Source organism: Penaeus monodon, chromosome 39, assembly GCF_015228065.2.
Source record: "Penaeus monodon isolate SGIC_2016 chromosome 39, NSTDA_Pmon_1, whole genome shotgun sequence".
Taxonomy (NCBI): domain Eukaryota; kingdom Metazoa; phylum Arthropoda; class Malacostraca; order Decapoda; family Penaeidae; genus Penaeus; species Penaeus monodon.
Window position 1 is genome coordinate 3,722,257 of NC_051424.1, and position 20,419 is coordinate 3,742,675.

Genomic DNA, 20,419 nt, shown 5'->3' on the forward strand with positions numbered 1-20,419 from the left:
CGGGCCGATTATCAGTCAATTCCGCGTCCACCTGCTAGTCCTTCTCTGCGACGTCTGGTCTGTAGATGTCTTACTCTTCTCTCGGTATCTCTTGTTCTCCTCTTTTCTCTCTTCTCTTCATTCTCTTCTCCCTTCTCTCTCTTCTTCTCTCTCTCTCTCTCTCTCTTCTCTCTCTCTTTCTCTCTCTCTCTTCTCTCCACTCCTCTCCTTTCCCTCTCTCTCTCTCTCTCCCCTTCTCTCTCTTCTCCTCTTCTCTCTCTCCTCTCCCCTCTCTTCTCTCCCCTTCTCTCTTCCCCTCCTCTCTCTTCCCTCTCTCCCTCTCTCCCTCTCTTTCTCTCTCCTCCTATCTCTCTCTCCCCTCTCTCTCCTCTCCTCCCCTCTCCTCCCCCTCCCTCTCTCTTCTCTCTCTCTCTTCCTATCTCTCTCTCTCCCTCTCTCTCTCCCCCCTTCCCTCTCCTCTCTCTCTCATCTCTCTCTATCTCTCTACCTCTGTAAAAATTGACGCAATTGCTAATAAACAGCACACGTTTATTTTATTTTCATGCATATTTTCCCGGATTTTTATTTATTCAGTGTCTCCGCTTTCGCGAAAGAACCAACGTCCCAGTCGCATAGATGGCGCTGAGGTCCTCGTAGGTAAACAAGTAGGGATACACATCTCTTAATTTCCGTCCTTTTCTCTGTATTTAGCGATGGATTTCGAGTTTTTAGCCTGCGAGGAAGTTGATAGATAAGTAGGGAATGTGTAGGGAAGGAGGGATGAACGAATGACAGAAGAGAGATGGGGGGAAAAGTGAGGTAAAGTTGGGTGATCTCGATTCTGCCGCGGGATTTAATATTTCTTATTTTGAGGGTTTGAATTTTCGTTTTTCCTTCCTCTGATTTTGTATTTTGGGGGGTTTCTCGCGTTGCTCTCTTGTCTGCAGATGCGGTGAGTAGGAGGGAGGTAATTATTACGCTCATTTAGTGGGTTGTAAACCACTTTTTGCGTTTTGACAGCGAGAATTTTTTTTTCAAAATAATTTTCCTCAAAGTTTCCCCCGATGCGTGTTTTCTCCTCGTAAAAGGTAATGAAATGTCAAAAGTGTAAGCTGTTCATCAAGGCATTATATATTAGTTGTGATTTTATAACTTTTTGGGTGTGTATTGTGTTAGGAATTCCTTTGTGTCTTGCCTGTCACAGATGTCAGATTTGATTGAAATATTTTATGATTGTCATTTAATTCGTCCTTCTGTCACTTTGTTAATCATGTTTTTTAAATGGTAATGGCATCCTTGAATTAATTACCCTTGTAGAAAAGCAAAGATCTCGGAAGAAAGATGCGTTCGTGTCTCGCGGCTGATTTTGCGTCTTGTGGGGACAGAGGGACTTCCTTTTGAGGGTCGGACTAGCGTGGTTAAATGTGATATTTTAATGAGGAGATTTACATGTTCTAAACCCTTGAATGGGCTGCAGGGGGGGGGGGGACTCAAAGATCCTGTCGCTGGGTAAAGAGAATCTGCCTGTGAAGTTAGCCCGTGTTGAATTAGTTCAGATTTATAACAGATCCTTCTCTTAAAACTGTATGACTCTACATACATACCGTTGACACCAAACCCAGAATTTGCATCAAGGAGTATCAGAATTCCGAAGTACATATACAAAGGTTGTAATGACACAAATTTTCATGCCTATACAGTCAGGGGACAGCATGTTAGTAATAACGTAACATTGCAGAGGGGTGTTTGTCTTGTTGATTTGCCAAAGTAAAGATATTTATGGTATACATACAATCATATTTAATATTTGATCATGCATTACTTCAGCGTGATTACAGAAATAACAACAGTTGTTAAACTAAAGATAGACATACACTCTTCTTGGAATTAGGAGTTCATGTAGCACGTGTGTTTGTTTAAGAGATTAATTGATTAAGCTTCTTCCTCAGGAATATGAGAATGCCTCACCCAGCGTCGGGAGACCTGTAACGGCAGTTAGTCACTGTCCAGGATGGGGCCTGGTGGGGGTTCGGTGGGTCACCACGCGACCCAGGACCCTGTTGCCCAGATGAACACCTTCCGCTCATACGTGTCCATGCTGGCTGACCCTGGCTCAAAGGACGAAAACAAACTCAAAGCTGCACAAGCTCTCAGTGAAGATCTGGAGGTAGGAGAATTAGGTTTATGTCCATTACATTTCATGATGGTGAATATTTTTTTTTCATATACTGAGATTTATGAGTATATCATGGTGTTTGTGAATCATGGTTATTGTTGATGAAGATGGTGTGAATGTTATTTATTGGATGATATGCAGTGCCCCACTCCACTAATGAAGCAGCTCTCAGTGGAGCCTCCTTCAATGATATCACACAGATTATCACTTCTGATGCTCTTATTATCCATATCATAACATATTCTTCTTCTGTAGGCCATTGTAGCCTCACCACAGTACCCATCATTCCTGGAACATGCCATGAAAATCTTTATCAAGATCCTGAGTGAGGGAGATCCACTCTTCATATCAGAGTACAATATTCAGGTAATAATTCACGTATTTTATTACTGCATTTATTCTGTCACTGATCTATCATTTCACATAACTATGTAATAAAAATTTATTGTCTCTAGAATATTTCTTGATATGGCACTGAAGATTTTATTAATAAAAGAATAGATCTGTATTTCTTTCATATTCTGAGGTGTCCTTTCAACCTACAGCAACTTCGGAAATTGATTCTGGAGATGATTCACAGACTGCCCAGCAATGAGCAGTTAAAGACCTATCTGCGGCCCATACTTACCCTCATGTTTCGCCTGTTAGAGACTGACAATGAGGAAAATGTCATGGTCTGTCTTCGCATTATCATTGAACTCCACAAGACTTTCAGACCGCAGTTTAGCCCAGAGGTGAGTAGTGATATGGTTAAAGGTAGGATACATACAGTTGGGTAGTAGATGCTGTATTGGATATACTACGACTACGAGGGAATGTACACTGTGGTGGGAGTGATGCATAGTTCAAATAGACTTAAGGTGTACTTTCTCTTGTGAGATTAGGTAAACAACTGTTCTTTCTAGGTTGGATTTTTTTTTTCTGTATACAAATGGGTTTGCGGGAAAGATGGTTTATATATATTTATGTACTTGTTTATTAGATCCACGATTGAAACAAAGATTACAATGCACAGCAAGTGTTTAAGATAATAATTAGCTAATTAATTATCTTTTGGTTGTACTTACCACTGAAGGTGAAGGAAAAGTGTGATAATTGCTAGATACCATATTGCTTAGTGAAAAAGAAGAAGATTTGACATCAGATTTAAATCTACTAAATATGTATATACAGTTACACTTACCTCTTTCCAAAAGTGATGGTCAACCTATTGCACAAGGGCCACTAAATTTGGCCAAAATACAGGATTTCACTCTTTGTTTATCATGAATCCTTGTTCCTGATAGCCTTATTACAAATGTTTAGTTGCCAACTTTGAAAGTCTGTATCTCTTTATGAGGATGCACAATGCATGATTTTTCTACACTATGTAGTGTGACCTGAATATGTTGAGTCAGTACAAAGACAACCAGGCTAACTCTGGTAAAATTTGAGTGTCAAGTATGTGTTGACATCCAGGTTCTGTGGGTTGAATTTAAGTCCTTATTTAAATTTTTGATAGTTTGAAGTTTACTTATTTTTTCCTTCTTTCCCCATTAGATCCAGCAGTTTCTTCAGTTTGTCAAAAATATGTACCAAGACCTGCCCAACCACATGAATAAGATTTTTGAACCTCGACCTGTAATACGTGTAACTGATCTCTCGGAGGTTAATGTCGAGGCGCTCCTACAAGAGACTTTCACCATTACACCTATTCACACAGAGAAAAAGTTGCAGGATGGCACCTCCATAACTGTAAGTGCTGTGGAAGATTTGCGAGAAGTAGTTCCATTTTTTTTTGTCTGATTATTTTTGCTTTTATTGAATTTGTATTTCTTTTGGTACTCCTGGATATATTAGGTTTAGGTTTGTGTGACAAAGAAAGTCATAATTATTGGTTAATACTTTTTTTATGTTGCCTTGTAGATCGTATTATTCAATTAAATTGTGGAAATCTAGGATTTGATTTTAGAACTTGATCTAAATCTTGTACTTGTTCTTCACTAGTGATATTTTCTTTTTCGATTGAGAAGAATACATGAAATATTAATTTCATTATAAAAATAAGATTGAATGACTTAAACACAATGTTCTGTTTTATTCCAGTATAACGTAATTCCTCGTGCGGTGCTGTCCCTAAAGGTACTGACAGAATTGCCCATTATTGTGGTGCTGATGTTTCAGCTGTACAAACAGCAGGTTTACCAAGATGTAGCTGACTTCATCCCTCTCATCATGAACACAATTGTTCTCCAGCCATTTGCACAACACAGGTATATGTAAGATTTTTCATAACACAAAGTACATTCTCTTGTTTTGTTGTGCTTTCTTTGTTAAGCAGGGAAGAGAGCATGGATTGATTTGTATTCTTACTCTCTTTGGTTATGTACATCATGGAAATATTAAAGGAAAAGGGAAAGTAGAATGTTAATTTTAATGCATACATTTTTCATTTGGAGCTTAATGTAACTTTGTATATTTTTCTGTATATTACAGATACAGTATTCCCTCATCTATGTTTGCGTATGTTTAATATATATCCATTCTTTTTATCCCCATCTAAACTCATGCCATTCATAAACTTGATGAAATTCCTTCTGATTTCAGGGAGCATGAATCATTCAACAAGGAAGTGTTTGTTGACCTTATTGCTGCACAGATCAAGACTCTGTCCTTTTTAGCATACATCCTGAAGATCTACCAAGATGTGGTTGCACAGCACTCTACAAAACTGGTCACTGGAATGCTCACGCTCCTCTCTCTCTGCCCCAATGAAGTGGCTCACCTGCGCAAGGAGCTGCTGATTGCCACAAAGCACATCTTGGCTCTTGAACTGAGAAATAGTATGTTTTTGAATAATGTTTGTACTGCTCTTTGTGCTTGTGCTGGCTGGCCTATAGACTAGTTAAAATTAAAAGTGATATTTTGGCATGATGATTTGTTATATTAATGACAGTAAATTATATCAGCAATTAAAAGAGTAAAGATTAGAAGCAGAGTAATAGCTGTAAAGTAAATGATTAGATTTTTTTTATTTTTTTATTGTATAATATTTCTCAGATTGCTTTTCCTAGTTTCCTCTAATACACAATATTTCTTTCAGGATTTGTCCCTCATATTGATAAGCTGTTTGACGAGAGCCTGTTGTTTGGAAGAGGCTGGACAGCGCATGAAACCCTCCGCCCATTGGCATACTCCACATTGGCAGACTTGGTTCATCATGTCCGTCAGCAGCTGGACATGGGAGCCCTGACCCGTGCTGTCCATCTCTTCTCGAAGAATATACATGATGAGACGCTTCCCACAAGCATCCAAACAATGTCATGCAAACTGCTACTTAACTTGGTAGATTGCATTCGGTCTCGCAGTGAGGCCAATCCTAATGAGCCAGGAGCAGGCAGGGACCTGTTGATCCGTATGCTTCATGTCTTCGTGAATAAGTTCAAGACTATTGCACAGCTCCAGTTGCCGTACCTGAAAAACAAACAACAACTCAACAGTGCAACAAGCAGTTCTCCTGCAAATAACAACAGTGGAACATCCAGTAATAGCACTGCAGTTCAAGAGGAGAGGAAGGAAGATGTTAGACTAAGCATAACAGAAATGGACAACAAAGACAAGGAGTCCCAGAGGATTGGTTTTCCACCCAATGTGACCGTGAATTACAGTGTGTCAGACTGTCGAGCGCTGGTCAAGACCCTTGTTTGTGGAGTCAAGACAATCACATGGGGTTGTGCCTCATGCAAGTCAGCAGTTGATCCTGGTCTCACCCTCAACAAGTCCTTTCATCCAAAAGAAACCCTTGTATTTATCCGTCTAGTCAAGTGGGCCATGCAGGCGTTGGATATCTACACACTAAATGCACCAGGTAACCAACAGCCTTCTGGTCAGCGAGGACAGGTGCCTCAGACTGTCAGGTCCAAAGAGGAGAAAGAAGTATTAGAACACTTTGCTGGAGTCTTTATTATGATGAATCCAGCCACCTTCAGAGAAATATTTTCCACAACTATTGATTATGTTGTTGAGCGGATATACCACAATACGGCATTGCAGATTGTAGCCAATTCCTTCCTCGCCAATTCTACAACTTCACCAATATTTGCCACCATACTTGTAGAATATCTCTTAGGTCACATGGAAGAAATGGGAACATCCATGGACAGATCTAATTTATATCTGAAGTTATTCAAACTAGTCTTTGGGTCTGTATCACTGTTTGCAGCAGAGAATGAACAGATGTTGAAGCCCCACCTCCATCAAATAGTCAACCGGTCAATGGAGCTGGCCATGAGTGCCAAGGATCCCTACAACTACTTTTTGCTGCTGCGAGCCCTCTTCAGGTCTATTGGAGGAGGTAGCCATGACCTCCTGTATCAGGAGTTTCTGCCTCTGCTGCCGACACTCCTACAGGGACTCAACAGCCTGCAAAGTGGCCTACACAAGCAACACATGAAGGACCTATTTGTAGAGCTGTGTCTTACTGTACCAGTGAGATTATCCTCTCTGCTGCCATACCTCCCAATGCTCATGGATCCTCTGGTGTCGGCTCTTAATGGCTCACAAACTCTCATTTCACAAGGACTCAGGACCCTTGAACTGTGTGTGGACAACCTTCAGCCTGACTTTCTGTATGAACACATTCAGCCTGTGAGGGCAGAGTTGATGCAGGCTCTTTGGAAGACACTCAGGAATCCCAATGACACCATTGCTCAGGTGGCCTTCCGTGTCCTTGGAAAGTTTGGTGGTGGGAACAGGAAGATGATGATTGAACCACAAAAGTTAGAATATAGTGAGCAGGAGACCCCAAGTACCTGTATTACTATCCACTTCTCAGAGCACAAGTCTCCCATTATGCTGCCAGTAGAGAAAATAATTGAGACAGCTTTCACTGCCCTCAAGACCTCCACTACGGAGCCCTGGTACAGGCGCCAGTGCTGGGAGGTGATCCGCTGCTTCCTAATTGGCTCCATGCAGTTTGATGAGGAAAAGCACATGGTCAACAAGTTGTTCACACACCCTAACTTCAGGGAGGAGGAGCTCTTAACAGTACATGGACCATACTATAAGTGTCCTGATGAACAAGCAAGGCAAGTGCACCAGATGGCTGTAACTGCCATGTTTGTTGCAGCAGCCATTAAGGATCTTCGGCAGAGTGTATTGCCGACAATGGTGTCGTTAGTTAGGCATTACACTATGGTTGCCATTGCACAACAAGCTGGACCTTTTAACATGATGGGTCGCTGGACCAAGGTACAGGGGATGGATCCTCTTGTTCTGATTGATGCTCTAGCTGTCATTATGGGACATGAAGAGAAGGAACTCTGTAAACCAGGACACTTGGCACTTGTTCTCATCATGGAAGCTGCCACAAATATTCTTGGAACAAAGGAGAGGGCTTGTCAGCTGCCTCTCATGGAATATCTTGTGGAGAAAATGTGCGGTCTCTGTTATGAACGTGCTTGGTATGCAAAGCTTGGTGGGTGCATTGCTATCAAGTTTTTGTTTGAACGTATGGCACTCAAATGGGTTTTAGAACACCAATTCCCATTTTTGCGTGCATTGCTCTTTGTTATGATGGACCTGACAGGTGAGGTCTCAAGTGGTGCAGTAGATATGGCCAAAAATAATCTGGAGAGGATGTTGCAGGTATGTGGAGCTCCACTGGAAGGAGAAAACAACACTGATGAAATGAGACAGATACAGAGCAAATCTCTTCATGATGTTACACATGAGTTGGTACGCCAGGTCACATCTCCAAACACAACAGTAAGAGAGCAGGCTATGCAGAGTCTTCATGTTCTTGCAAAACTTAGTGGCAGAGGTGTCACTGAAGTGATGCAGCCACACAAAGATGTATTAGCAGACATGATTCCACCTAAGAAACATCCTCTGCGACAACAACCAGCCAATGTTCAGATTGGTCTGATGGATGGCAACACATTCTGTACTACCCTGGAACCTCGCCTGTTTACCCTTGACCTCAGCCTGCAAGAGCATAAATTCTTTTTCTCAGAATTACACATGCTGGTAGAGACAGAAGATTCCTACTTAGCAAAACTCTCTTGTTACAAAAACATAGGAAATCTTGTACCTTTAAGGAAGTCTGCCCTGAAGGCTCTTGCTGCCTGTCATTATATCCCTCAGATAAGAGAGAAAATCTTCCCAACTCTGTATAAAGCGCTGAATAATTCATCACATCCTGAGCTCCAAGAGACTGCTTTTGAATGCCTAAAGAAATTCCAGAGTGGATGCCAGGTAGACATGGAGATGGTCCATTCTGCTATGCGTCCTTTGCTTGGGCAACTGTTTCACCATAGAAGTGTCACTCTGCCTGTCATTCACAGACTCTCTTACTTGACCCAACTCTTTCCATACACCTTTAATGAAAAGCTGTGTGAGCAACTCACACAACACTTGAAAAACCTTATAGAAATGGCTATTATGAGCAGAAAGCAAAATACATCTGTTACCAAACAGGACAATAATGACCTCAAGCTTTGTGCCAACATTGTTGGTATATTCCACCAGATTCCAGCAGCGTCAGCAAGATTTGTAGAAGCATTGTGTAAGCTTGTGTTGCAGACTGAAAGAGCTCTATTAATTGAGGCTGGTAGCCCTTTCAGAGACCCGCTAATGAAGTTCTTATTACGTTACCCTGCTGAAACTGTTGAATTGTTCCTCTCAGAGCCCCACGCCCGTGATCAACAATGGGGAAGATACCTAGAGTTCCTCGTAAGGCACAAAGAGAGCAGTCCATTCCGCCAACACTTACAGACATGTACAGACAAGCTTCTGACTGTGCTCCTTGCAACCCCAACAGCTGTACAAATTGCAGGACTTCAGCAGCAACACTACCAACAACAGCCTCTCACCATTGCAGACCAGGCACAGCTCCAGTACTTGGCCATTCGTATCATTTTACTTCTGTCTCGACAGGATGACCAGTGGCTTGCAGCTCAAAGCCAGCTAGTTATGGCAATAAGGAATCTTTGGATTTCTGATGAATTCCAAGAGCGACATCACTCTGCTGAGAACACTGATTTCATCCACTGGAAGGAACCACGCATGGTGGTGTCAATTCTTTTGATGTATTTCAAGCATCATACAGATGACATCAATCTGCTGTTCCAACTACTACGAGCATTTATTGGGAGATTTATTCCAGACTTCCAATTCTTGAGAGATTTCCTTGAACAAACTGTTGCTCAAACTTACACTGTAGACTGGAAGAGATCAGCTTTCTTCCAGTTTGTGGAGGTCTTTGAAGATGTGTCAGTACCACAGGAATTGAAGGCTGTTATATTGCAGTACATCATCATCCCTTGCCTCACGGTTAGCTTGGAAAATGGGGATGGGGACAGGCTCATAGGATACCCTCCTGCACCAGACCAAGACCATCCTGACAACGTCGTCTCCGTTTTCATCACAAGAGTCATCAACCCAGACGAGCCTTTTGTGTACAGCGATGCAGTGAGGATTCTTCTGCTGCAGCTTTCCTGTCTGTTGGTGGAGCAGGCCTCGGCTCACATCCATGATGCAGGCAACAAGAGACAGGGTCAGAAATTGAGGCGCCTCATGACATTTGCTTGGCCTTGTTTACTCTCAAAGAACTGTGTGGATCCAGCCACCAAATACCATGGACACCTCCTTCTTTCACACATCATTGCCAAGTTTGCCATCCATAAGCGCATTGTTCTGCAAGTGTTCCATAGCCTTTTGAAAGCCCATGCCATGGAAGCAAGATCTGTGGTACGACAGGCCCTGGAGATCCTAACCCCTGCAATGCCAGTCCGCATGGAAGACGGTGAGTATGGCACTGCAAGCAGAGTCTCTTTGTTTATATATAAGATAATTCTTCTCTTGTTTACATCATTGTATATGCAGTAATGTATATTGAGGTCTTTACATTCTATGCAAGACAGTTCTCTTCATTCATTTATGCATGACCTACTTGATGCACTGTTTGTGGAATTGTCATAAAATATCTGAGCATTATCATAAGTGTCAGAATTTGGTAGTATTGGAGGTGATTTGTAGGTAAGATTCTGGCTGTTGTACCAGCTGTGATCGTAGATAGCCATAAATGGACAGTAATAACAGAGCAACTTACTATCACTTACTAACATCTGCATGATGAACACAAGTCTTGATGAACAGGACAAAAGAATCTTTATGAAGCAGTTACAGTATTTGACTCTGTTCGTTTTTAGATAATTCGACACTGCCAGAATTTTTGCGACAGTCAGTGAAAGGTAAGCTTTTTACCCACGACTGCGCTGACAACTCCTGAGAGCTGGTTATTTACTTTTATCCATCACCTTGGCTTCAGTCGCATGTGCCTTGTACGTGCATGACCAGGGAGACATGACAATCTCGACCTGTCTGGGACCAGTCTTCCTTGGGCAGGACTGATTTTAAGTCTACTTGGCATCTGTGATGCATGGTACCTGCCCGGCTCTTCCTGTTGATTGTGCAGGTGTCAGTGAGCTCAGGATTGTCATGTTTTTCTATGGTTTTGTTATTAACAAAACTAAGCGTGGATAATGACCATGAACGAGGGAAGTTATCTTGGAAGTTCAGTCATCCAGGACTTGGCATGTTCAGTGTTATTGATAGTGGGGTTAAGTGAATGAGAGAGAATTCTGTGTGAATAATGCTAGAAGTTTAAAGTTGCTCATACAGTGATGGAAGATTGAATCTTTATTTTTGTAACACATGGCACATTATCACATGAATTTTTGAGTCATGATAAATGTGCTGTATGAAAATGTACCTGTTTCACAGCATGATTTGATTGTGCTCCCATTTGTCCATCTCAGCTGAATCTCCTTGATTATGTCTGGATAGGAAACTGATATGGAGGTGCAGCAAGGAGTTGATCTGTATTACTTAGAAAAAGCATACATATTTGTTCTCACACACTCACATTCATACTCACACTCACACTCACACTCACACACTCACACTCACACACTCACTCACTCACACTCACACACTCACACTCACACTCACACACTCACACACTCACACTCACACACTCACACACACACTCACACACACACACTCACACTCACACTCACACTCACACTCACACTCACACTCACACTCACACGCACAACACACCACTCTCTCTCTCTCTCTCTCTCTCTCTCTCTCTCTCTCTCTCTCTCTCTCTCTCTCTCTCTCTCTCTTTCTATAAAGCACAGTTGAGTATATATATGTAAGTGTGAGTGAAGACACATCTGCTTTTGCAATACCACTTGTTAAGGAGTAAGTAGTCCACAACCGCTTTAAGTTGAGCACTCCTGAGTCAGTTACTGACCATAAGATCACACATTTTGTTAAAAGATTAACTTTGGAATTTGTGATGGGGTGATCTTAACTGTTTGGTGGTGGGAAAGAATCATCTATAGGTGTTTTTATGAGTGAATATTGATATTGATATTGATTTATATATTAATGGATATTTTGGTTGTTTATTGTTGAGAGCCCAGGGAATGTATGAGTTATCCATGATACACTTATCAATTAGATCACTATTTTGTATTTGATAGTGGCAATATATTAGGATATGTTTATAGTATTTTTAAACTTTGGGGTATCCAGTGCCATACAATAGAAGGACAAACATTTTCTGTAAATTTTATGGTTGGTCAAATGTGTGAAGCATTTTCTAGTTGGTTATAAGGATGTTTACATCATCATTAATGTAGCTTTTAGTCAGGTGAACGGTAATTCAGATGATATTTGTGTAATGAAGGAGCTGCTGTGATACATATCATTGAGTTACAACAGAAAACTTGTGCTGTTAGTGCATGACATTTAAAGTACCTAAGTAGATATACTTTAATCTTTATATTACTATTTTTTGTGCAGGGTCTGTCAGTGATCAATGGAAAAGATGTTATTTGTTTCTCTTTCCTCTTTTCTCCTCTCTTTCCTCTTTTCTCCTCTCTCTCTCTCTCTCTCTCTCTCTCTCTCTCTCTCTCTCTCTCTCTCTCTCTCTCTCTCTCTCTCTCTCTCTCTCTCTCTCTCTGTGTGTCTGTGTGTCTGTCTGTGTGTCTGTCTGTGTGTCTGTCTGTGTGTCTGTCTGTGTGTCTGTCCGTGTGTCTGTCCGTGTGTCTGTCCGTGTGTCTGTCCGTGTGTGTCTGTCCGTGTGTGTCTGTCCGTGTGTGTCTGTCCGTGTGTGTCTGTCCGTGTGTGTCTGTCTCTGTCTGCTCTTCTTCGTCTCGTCTCTTCTCTCTCTTCTCTTCTCTGTCTCTTCTCTTCTCTTCTCGTCTCTTCTCTCTCTCTTCTCTTCTCTCTCCTTCCTTTTCTCTCTCTCTCTCTTTCTCTCTCTGTCTTTCTCTCTCTCTTTCTCTCTTCTCTTTCTTCTCTTTCTCTCTCTTTTCTCTTTCTCTTTCTCTTTCTCTTTTCTCTTTCTCCTCTTCTCTTCTCTCTTCTCTCTCTTCTCTCTCTTTCTCTCTCTCTTTCTCTCTTTCTCTCTCTCTCTCTCTCTTTCTAACACATTTCACTGAAAAACTAAAAAGACACTCAAAACACAGAATGCATGACCCTTATGATGGTGTAGACCTCCAATATAAAAATCGTTAATTTATAAAAAGCAGTTTTATGATCTTCTATTTCTTTTTTTTGCTATTGCAGTGATTATAATTATCTATCTGAGCAATTTGGGTAAAGTTCTTGTATGTAAAAGGTACATAACAGAAATGGCTTTTTGAACTATAAAAGATAATGTGTTGGGCTTGCTCTTGCTACGGTCATGTCTACATGAGTGTTTTTTTTTTCTTACATACTTTTTTATTAATTTATTTCTTAGTACTGTTATGGTAGTGTGTATTTTAAGATTAGTATGTGCCTGTATCCTGTTTATCTGACTTACATTGAGAGAAATTGCCATCTGTTTGTAATTACTATTTTTTTTTAAATCCTGTTGCTTATCAATTTTTAAGTCATTTCTTCTTTCATTGTAGCAGAGAATGTTCTTATTTGTGGGGTATTTTGAGGTTACCAAAATGTCTTATAAAAATCAAGATTTACAGGTGTTTGCAATTTATTAATTTTTTTGTTGTATTGTTTTGTTGGTACTTGTCCTAAGTGAATGCTTATTTATTATTTTTTTCTTGTTTGCTCCTTGTATAATAGAGCAGTTGATGAATGGAATGAGGCAGAGGGGGGCTGGAAGGGAGAGTGCAGAGAGGTTGTGAGAGAATGGCAGAGGAACCAAGGAACAGCTGGAGGAAGGAGTTAAAGGTCTAGAATAAAAGTGGGTTTCTGTGAATGATTCATTATCAAGGACAAGGTCATTGGACTGCAGACAAAGTATAGTTTTATGAAGAAGTAGGAAGGGTTTTGGTGAGAACTTGGAGGAAATGGTGAAGAGACAGGAAGAGGAAGAAGGAAAAGAGAAAGATTAGAAAGAATAATAATAATAAAAGTAATGATAATTAGGATGATAATGAAATGATAAAAATGAAGAAGGAAAGAGTGGTAGGATCAAATGAACAAAGAGGAAATAAGAGAGGGAGGAAATAAAGAAGGAGGAAGAAGAAATGGGAGAGTAGGATGAATGTTTAGTTTCCAAGATCTTGGAATATTTTATGTTTATAGTTTGCATTGGTAACAGCAGAAAAGAGACTATTTTTTATTCTTTCCTGATTTTAGATATTTAATATGAATGCAGACCCTTAGATATGCAGTTTGGTAATTTTCATAATAAGCTGCACATGAGATATAAATATAACCCAATGACATCAGGATGGGCAATACATACATGCCAAGTCCACTGTGATTTTTGTTTGCAGATTTTATTTACAGATGGATGGCTCCATGAAAGCTCAGTCACCAGAATTGATTACTAGTCCCACTCATCTCACCTGTTTACCATTTTCTTTGATTTTGATATTTTTTTTTATCTGTTATTATTTATTATGTATTATTATGAGAGTGATAATGCAAACTGTACTAATAGCATCACTATTAATAGCATTGGGGAGAAAATACAAAGAATGGGGAAACCAGGTAAGGTCACTACGGGCCTACTTATTGACTCCTTGGTGGACCCATCTGTGTGTAAGGAAAAAAAAAAAAACAGTGTATAGTACATGTACCTGGTGGTAATGGTTAAACAGAAATTACTCCTTTCATTTATGATCTCTGTATTGTATGAATTCTGTTCAAATAGCATTTTGAGTGCTGAGTATTCCTTTGGCATCTAAAGACAGGGTGAGCTAAAAGCAGTGCTTGTGTCAAATAATCTGAGCAGTGCATGAGAATTGTACCATCAGGTGGCTTCTTCTCATGATGCTGCACATTCCTGTTTTATTACTTTTTCATCTCTTAGGGAAAGGGTTTTTCATTATATGTATTATTAATTATCTTTTTGCATGTAGATTGTTTCTGACTGGCTCATAAACTGGTCTCTTGCCTGAATTTATATATATATTCCTTCATTTAGAAATCAGTGCAAGTACTTACTGTCATGAGGGTTTAAGGGTGGAAGTGACTTATGGTAATTGCTGTTCCTGAGTAGAACTATCAGTGGCTATTTTTTTCCATTTTATATATACTCTGTGCCTCTGTGTTTGTTGGTGTGGGTCATGTTTGTATGTGTGTGTTTGTGTGTATTAGGGTGCACCACATACAGTTGATAACTAATTCCCCAAAATGTAGATGCATTGTCGTTTCTTCCCCTGTTCCCTCCCTTTTTGCAACTTTCTTGCTTTGTACTGTAGTGTAAAGAACATTGGGTGATATCTCAGTTGATTCGGGTATGCAGCATTGACCGTATGTTGCATATTTCTTTTGTAGCAATATTATATGTTTCATGACCATGGCAGTGTGACCTACTATAGTTCTATATCATTATGAACCTCAGATATTAGTAATTCCACATTCATAAGTCATGATGTTTTTTGAACATTCTGCTTTAAAACTCCTTAGTTTGTCTTTCCTTGTTTTGTTCTAATACAGTGTCAAACCTTTTATTATGTTTATTATTATTTGTTTATTGAGTGATATCGATACTAATGAAGTTATTAATCATGCGGAGAAAGATGGAATGAGATCGTGATTATACCAGTATGCATATGATGCCAAATGTCTGTGTTTTTCTATCTGATCTTGCTGGTTAGTATAAATTGTTAGTATTCATGTAGTTTCATATTTTTTGTTTTGTTAGGAGTGTTTGTTTGTCAATATAGTATTATTACATCTAAGCATTGGCTATCTAGTTCTTCACTTTTGTTTTATTAGAAAAACATGGATATTATATTCATGAGATAATTTCTATTCTTTTTAGTTAGATATATATGTTATTGTATTGTTTATAGAACTAATTATATTGATATCATAGTATGGTGAAATTCCAAAATCTTTAGTTTGTCATCCTGTTTTTAATATGCAATGATGTTAATATCCATAGTATTCACTGATTCATTGTATTTGTTATATAAAAGCAATAGATAAATGTACGTAATGTAAATTGATTTCAATTTGTATTGTAGCACTGTTCAATATGCATGTTGGAATATTCTGCATTATAATGAATAGCTTATGATGCAGTGACCAATCTATCATGAGCAAATCTGTGCAACATTCTGTGATAGCTGTTATTCGATTTTCGATATGTATTTTATATATTGCAAATGACATCATTATGTCTTTTGATTTATTCTATATTCCATAAAGTCAATATACTCAATAGGTATGCTTATTATCGATTTAGTATGAATATGATTTTTATACTTAATATAATATTTATTTTTTGATTCATGTTGATATATATATTATAGTAATATTGTACTATCCAATTGTGACATTGTGAATCATCAGATAAATCTGAATTGTATATGATATTATGTCATAGACTAGTATGTTATATATATATATATGTCATTTATTTTAGTATATTTATTATGCTGATTATATAATTCTTATATATAGCATTATTATATTCAATTATATTATTAAATTACTATGCTTTAAAATCTATAGTTATTCATACTATATTTTTTGATAATATAATTATATGATATATTATAGTATAAGTAATATATATATCTATTTATGTTATATTAAATTATAGTAATATATATATGTATTATCATGTATATATAGTATTTAGTATCTATAGATGTCATATAATTATGATATATTATTATATAATATATAATCAGTATATATTATATATATGATACTGTATTAGTATAATCTATATGACAAATCTTGTTATTTATGAGTGTATATATGCTATATGATTAATCACTGATTATATGAATATTATATCTATATATCAGCATATAGTTTAACACATAATTATATATAGTATATATATAGTATATTAATATATTAATATTTATATACTATATCATATATTATATATATATAATATATATATATATAATATATATATATATATTATATATATATATTATATATATATAATATTAATATATTATATTATTTATATTATAAATATATATATATTATATATATATTATATATATTATATATATATATATATTATATAATATATATTATATATATATATATATAATTATATTATATTATTATTTTATTATATTTTTATATTATATTTATTATTATATATATATATATATTTATATGTATATATATATATATATATGTAATTTATATATATATTTATTTATATGTATATATATGTATTATATATATATGTATATTATATATATTATATATTATATATTATATATTATAATTTTCATAATATTTCAGGTATGTATCAAATGGGAAGAAGAAAGAGTAAGAGAGGAGACAGATGGTGATGGTGGCAATGAATTAGCCCAGCAACTTCACCAGCCAGGTGGCATAAAGCGCTCCTCATCGACCGATGGCCCCGAGGCAAAGAGGGCAAGAGTGTCTGTAGGAGCAAGTTCCCGGGGAAGTATCGATGCCACAAAGCCCATGGAAAAAGCACATGCTGATGCTGTTGTTTACTTTTTGCTACGACTGGCATGTCAGGTAAATGAGAGCACAACCACACCTGGAACAGTAGCTCCTGGTGAAGCACTGTCTAGGCGCTGTGTGGCACTGCTGAAGCGAGCCCTCAAACCAGACATGTGGCCGCATGCTGACCCCAAGTTGGCATGGCTGGACAAACTTTTCCTCAACTTGGAGTCAACACAGCCAAACCTGGCAAACGTTTGTGTTGGCTTGGAAGTTCTGACGTACCTCATTGGGACTTTGAGGCGTGAGCAGATCCTGGGAGCAATGAGAGGCTTGACAAGAGGATTGGTGGCTTGTATGGCCTGTAGTAACTCTCGTGTTGTGCGCCTCACACACACACTGCTGGCCAGGCTCATGTCCACGTTTCCTACCGAGCCAACTTCTGCCACCGTGGCTTCCCGCTTTGAAGAGCTTGAAGATCTGTATGCCAGAATTGCCAAGATTGTCTTCGATGGTTTGACATCGTATGAGAAAAATGCCAATGCTTCTCCTACATCACTCTTTGGCACACTGATGATCCTGAAAGCAGCATGCCAGAACAATCCATGCTACATTGATCGCCTCATCATGCCCTTCATGAAGGTCTTGCAGAGGATGGCACGAGACCATCTCAACCATCCTTCCACGGATAACAGCACAGGTAAAGTGCCCTAGTTTGATTGTATAATATGACCGATGCTGCTTGTGGTTTTTAGTAAATATTCTTGTCACATATGTGCTGCAATTGTTAGTAACTGTTATTTATTTTCTTTATCAGTTGAGCTAAAAGCAATTCTTTTGCAAAGTTAATGAACATTGTGTAAGTATTTCAGTTATACAACCCGGGAATTAATATCTATATTTCTCTGTTGAATTTGCAGTGGGCAGTGAACTGTTGATCCTGTCTCTTGACTTGGTGAAGAACCGTGTGGGAGTGATGGGTGTGGAAATGGGCAAGGCTTTTATTGGCACCATTTTAGTTGGCCTCATTGAGAAGACTCCTGATGTCAAGGTCATGAAGGCTATCACCAAGGTATGACTCATTTACTAAACCTGAAATGTGTAGCTATTAATGTTTTATGAATAAGTATTTAGTATTGATAATAGTGGCTTTAAGCATGTAGTCATAAGAAATGTCAATATTTGTTAATTTTGGCAACATTATTATTTTCTTGCAGATGGTGGAAGAATGGGTCAAAAACAAAACTCCAATTGCCATCAATCAAGGTCCAAGTTTGCGTGAGAAGTCCATACTTTTGGTAAAACTCATGCAGTATGTAGAGAAAAGATTCTCAGAGGATACAGAACTAATGGCTCAGTTCTTGGAGTTGGTCAATCATGTTTACCGTGATGAGACGCTGAGGAATACAGAACTCACTGCGAAACTTGAGCCTGCCTTCTTGGCTGGGTTACGGTGCACACAGCCTCCCATTAGAGCCAAATTTTTCCAGGTAAAGTACATTACCAGTTGTTATTCTACTGTCTGTCCTGTCTAAATAGCATTGAGAGAGCATTCCTTTTGCATCAGTGTTACTACAGTACCCCTGTATGAATTTTCTCTGATGCCTAAAAGTCTAAGTAAAAAAAGGATTCCTAGTTGGTATTAACTGTTTGGTTTGATATAACAATTCTGAGGTACAAAATTTTCCATACATTTATCAAAAGCATTTCACATTACTAGGTGTTCCACGAGAGCATGAGATCCCGCTTGAGTGATCGGCTTCTGTACATCATCTGTTCTCAAAACTGGGACCACATGGGGCCACACTACTGGATCAAACAGTGCATTCAACTTCTCCTTGTTACAGCTCAGCAGAGTGAGTTGGTCGTGGGTTCCCCTGTTCTGTAGCTGGTGACAAAGTTGTCAGCTTATTTTCAGTGTGAATTTGATGGTGTTTTACCTGAGAAATGTGTAGAAGTTATGTGCATCATTTAAGAAGTAACATATAATCCATAGCCTTTTACCCCTTACATGTTTCAGGTTACAAAACAATGAGTGTTAATCTGAACAATGTTGCAGTTTTTCTTGTTGGGAATCTTGAAAGGGTCTATTTTGATTTGTAAAAATGCTGAAAAGCCAAATTTTATATGTACAAAAATATCATAAATATAACATTTTGTTTATGTCTACTTTTGCATCCAGAAAAAAACTATGGTTATTTAAAATTACCAGGACATTTTTAACAGCATAAGGATGCATTGTGAATATGTAAATATCAGTAGTATCAGCCTGGGTTCTTGTATTCAGAGTGTTATTTTCATGCATTCCTAGCTATGGCTAGTTCCACCTGAGGACAAAGCTGGTAGCAACTTCTAAGAAAGATAGGCTCAAGGGCATATAGACTCATAAATATTTATATAATTTATCCATTTTTGAGTGTTTTTCAATAGTTTGAGAGTATTTTGGTTTATTATTAGGTAAAATCTGCAAAAAAAATGTATGACTTTCCATGTGAAAGTTGTGCGTATGTTTCTGTCAGCTGTTGATTCCCTTAAAGCTTCTTTTTAGCCTCATTGCCTAAACAATTGTTTATTCTGCAGCCAAGAGCATAAAGAGTAAGATAGATTTATGTTTTGTATACTCCTAATTTTTTCCTCAAGAAGCTTGACTCCATGTGTTTCCCAGCATGTGGTTGGATATGGTGCTGGGAGATTCTGTTGTGAGTGGGTTGGTAGCTGGAATATTGGCTCGGAAACCTCTAATGAAACTCTGAATGTTGTTTTTTCATTAGGAGAGATTGGACTTTCAACTCTGTCTAGGTCTATCATGAATTGGAATGATAAGTTCCTGGCAGGACTTTCAGGACAGATCAAGTGTCTAACAAGCATCATTGTATACTGTAGGAGATTGGAATTATATTGCTCTTCATTATTGATTGTCTTTAGCCTTATGTAGTATTTTTATTCAACTTACAGGTACTCAGATCCAGAACTCGTCACAACAGGTGCTTCTGCCAGGAGTAACAGCTGTGATTAACTGGGCAGATGCAGCTGAGAGAGCCAACTTCTCGGTCTTTGCCAGCATAAAGGAGGAGGCGTCTGACCTTGATCAGGCCCTCGATTCCTCTGTAGATAAGGAGGTAAAGACCCAGTCTGTCACGCTGCCACTCGAGGTGTGTTGCATAAATCAGGAATGCCTGTCTGACCCGATGTATAAGAAGGAGCTCATTAGTTTTTGGATTGGTTTATTTTGATACTTTTAATTCTGCATCCTTTTTTTTCTGTTGCAGTGTCACCTTACTAACCAGGCACACGGCTGAATAGTTGAATGACTTGTTAACTTTGTTTTGTTGGATTTTAGGGGATGCATTTATTTTT

General features: G+C 38.4%; 1 protein-coding gene across 1 annotated transcript in view; it reads left to right on the forward strand.

Moving 5' to 3' along the window:
* Nucleotides 1–619: 619 nt before the first annotated feature.
* Nucleotides 620–20,419, forward strand: part of LOC119597453 (transformation/transcription domain-associated protein-like) — a 34,829-nt gene continuing 15,029 nt past the window's right edge. The window contains exons 1-15 of the mRNA XM_037947026.1: nt 620–644; nt 1,929–2,146; nt 2,411–2,521; nt 2,701–2,889; nt 3,695–3,889; nt 4,241–4,407; nt 4,742–4,977; nt 5,238–9,938; nt 10,345–10,386; nt 11,812–11,885; nt 16,892–17,762; nt 17,983–18,134; nt 18,280–18,552; nt 18,783–18,918; nt 20,018–20,214. Of these exons, the coding sequence (XP_037802954.1) occupies nt 1,991–2,146; nt 2,411–2,521; nt 2,701–2,889; nt 3,695–3,889; nt 4,241–4,407; nt 4,742–4,977; nt 5,238–9,938; nt 10,345–10,386; nt 11,812–11,885; nt 16,892–17,762; nt 17,983–18,134; nt 18,280–18,552; nt 18,783–18,918; nt 20,018–20,214 (7,500 nt within the window). The 5' untranslated portion in view covers nt 620–644; nt 1,929–1,990. The remainder of the gene's footprint in view (nt 645–1,928; nt 2,147–2,410; nt 2,522–2,700; nt 2,890–3,694; nt 3,890–4,240; nt 4,408–4,741; nt 4,978–5,237; nt 9,939–10,344; nt 10,387–11,811; nt 11,886–16,891; nt 17,763–17,982; nt 18,135–18,279; nt 18,553–18,782; nt 18,919–20,017; nt 20,215–20,419) is intronic.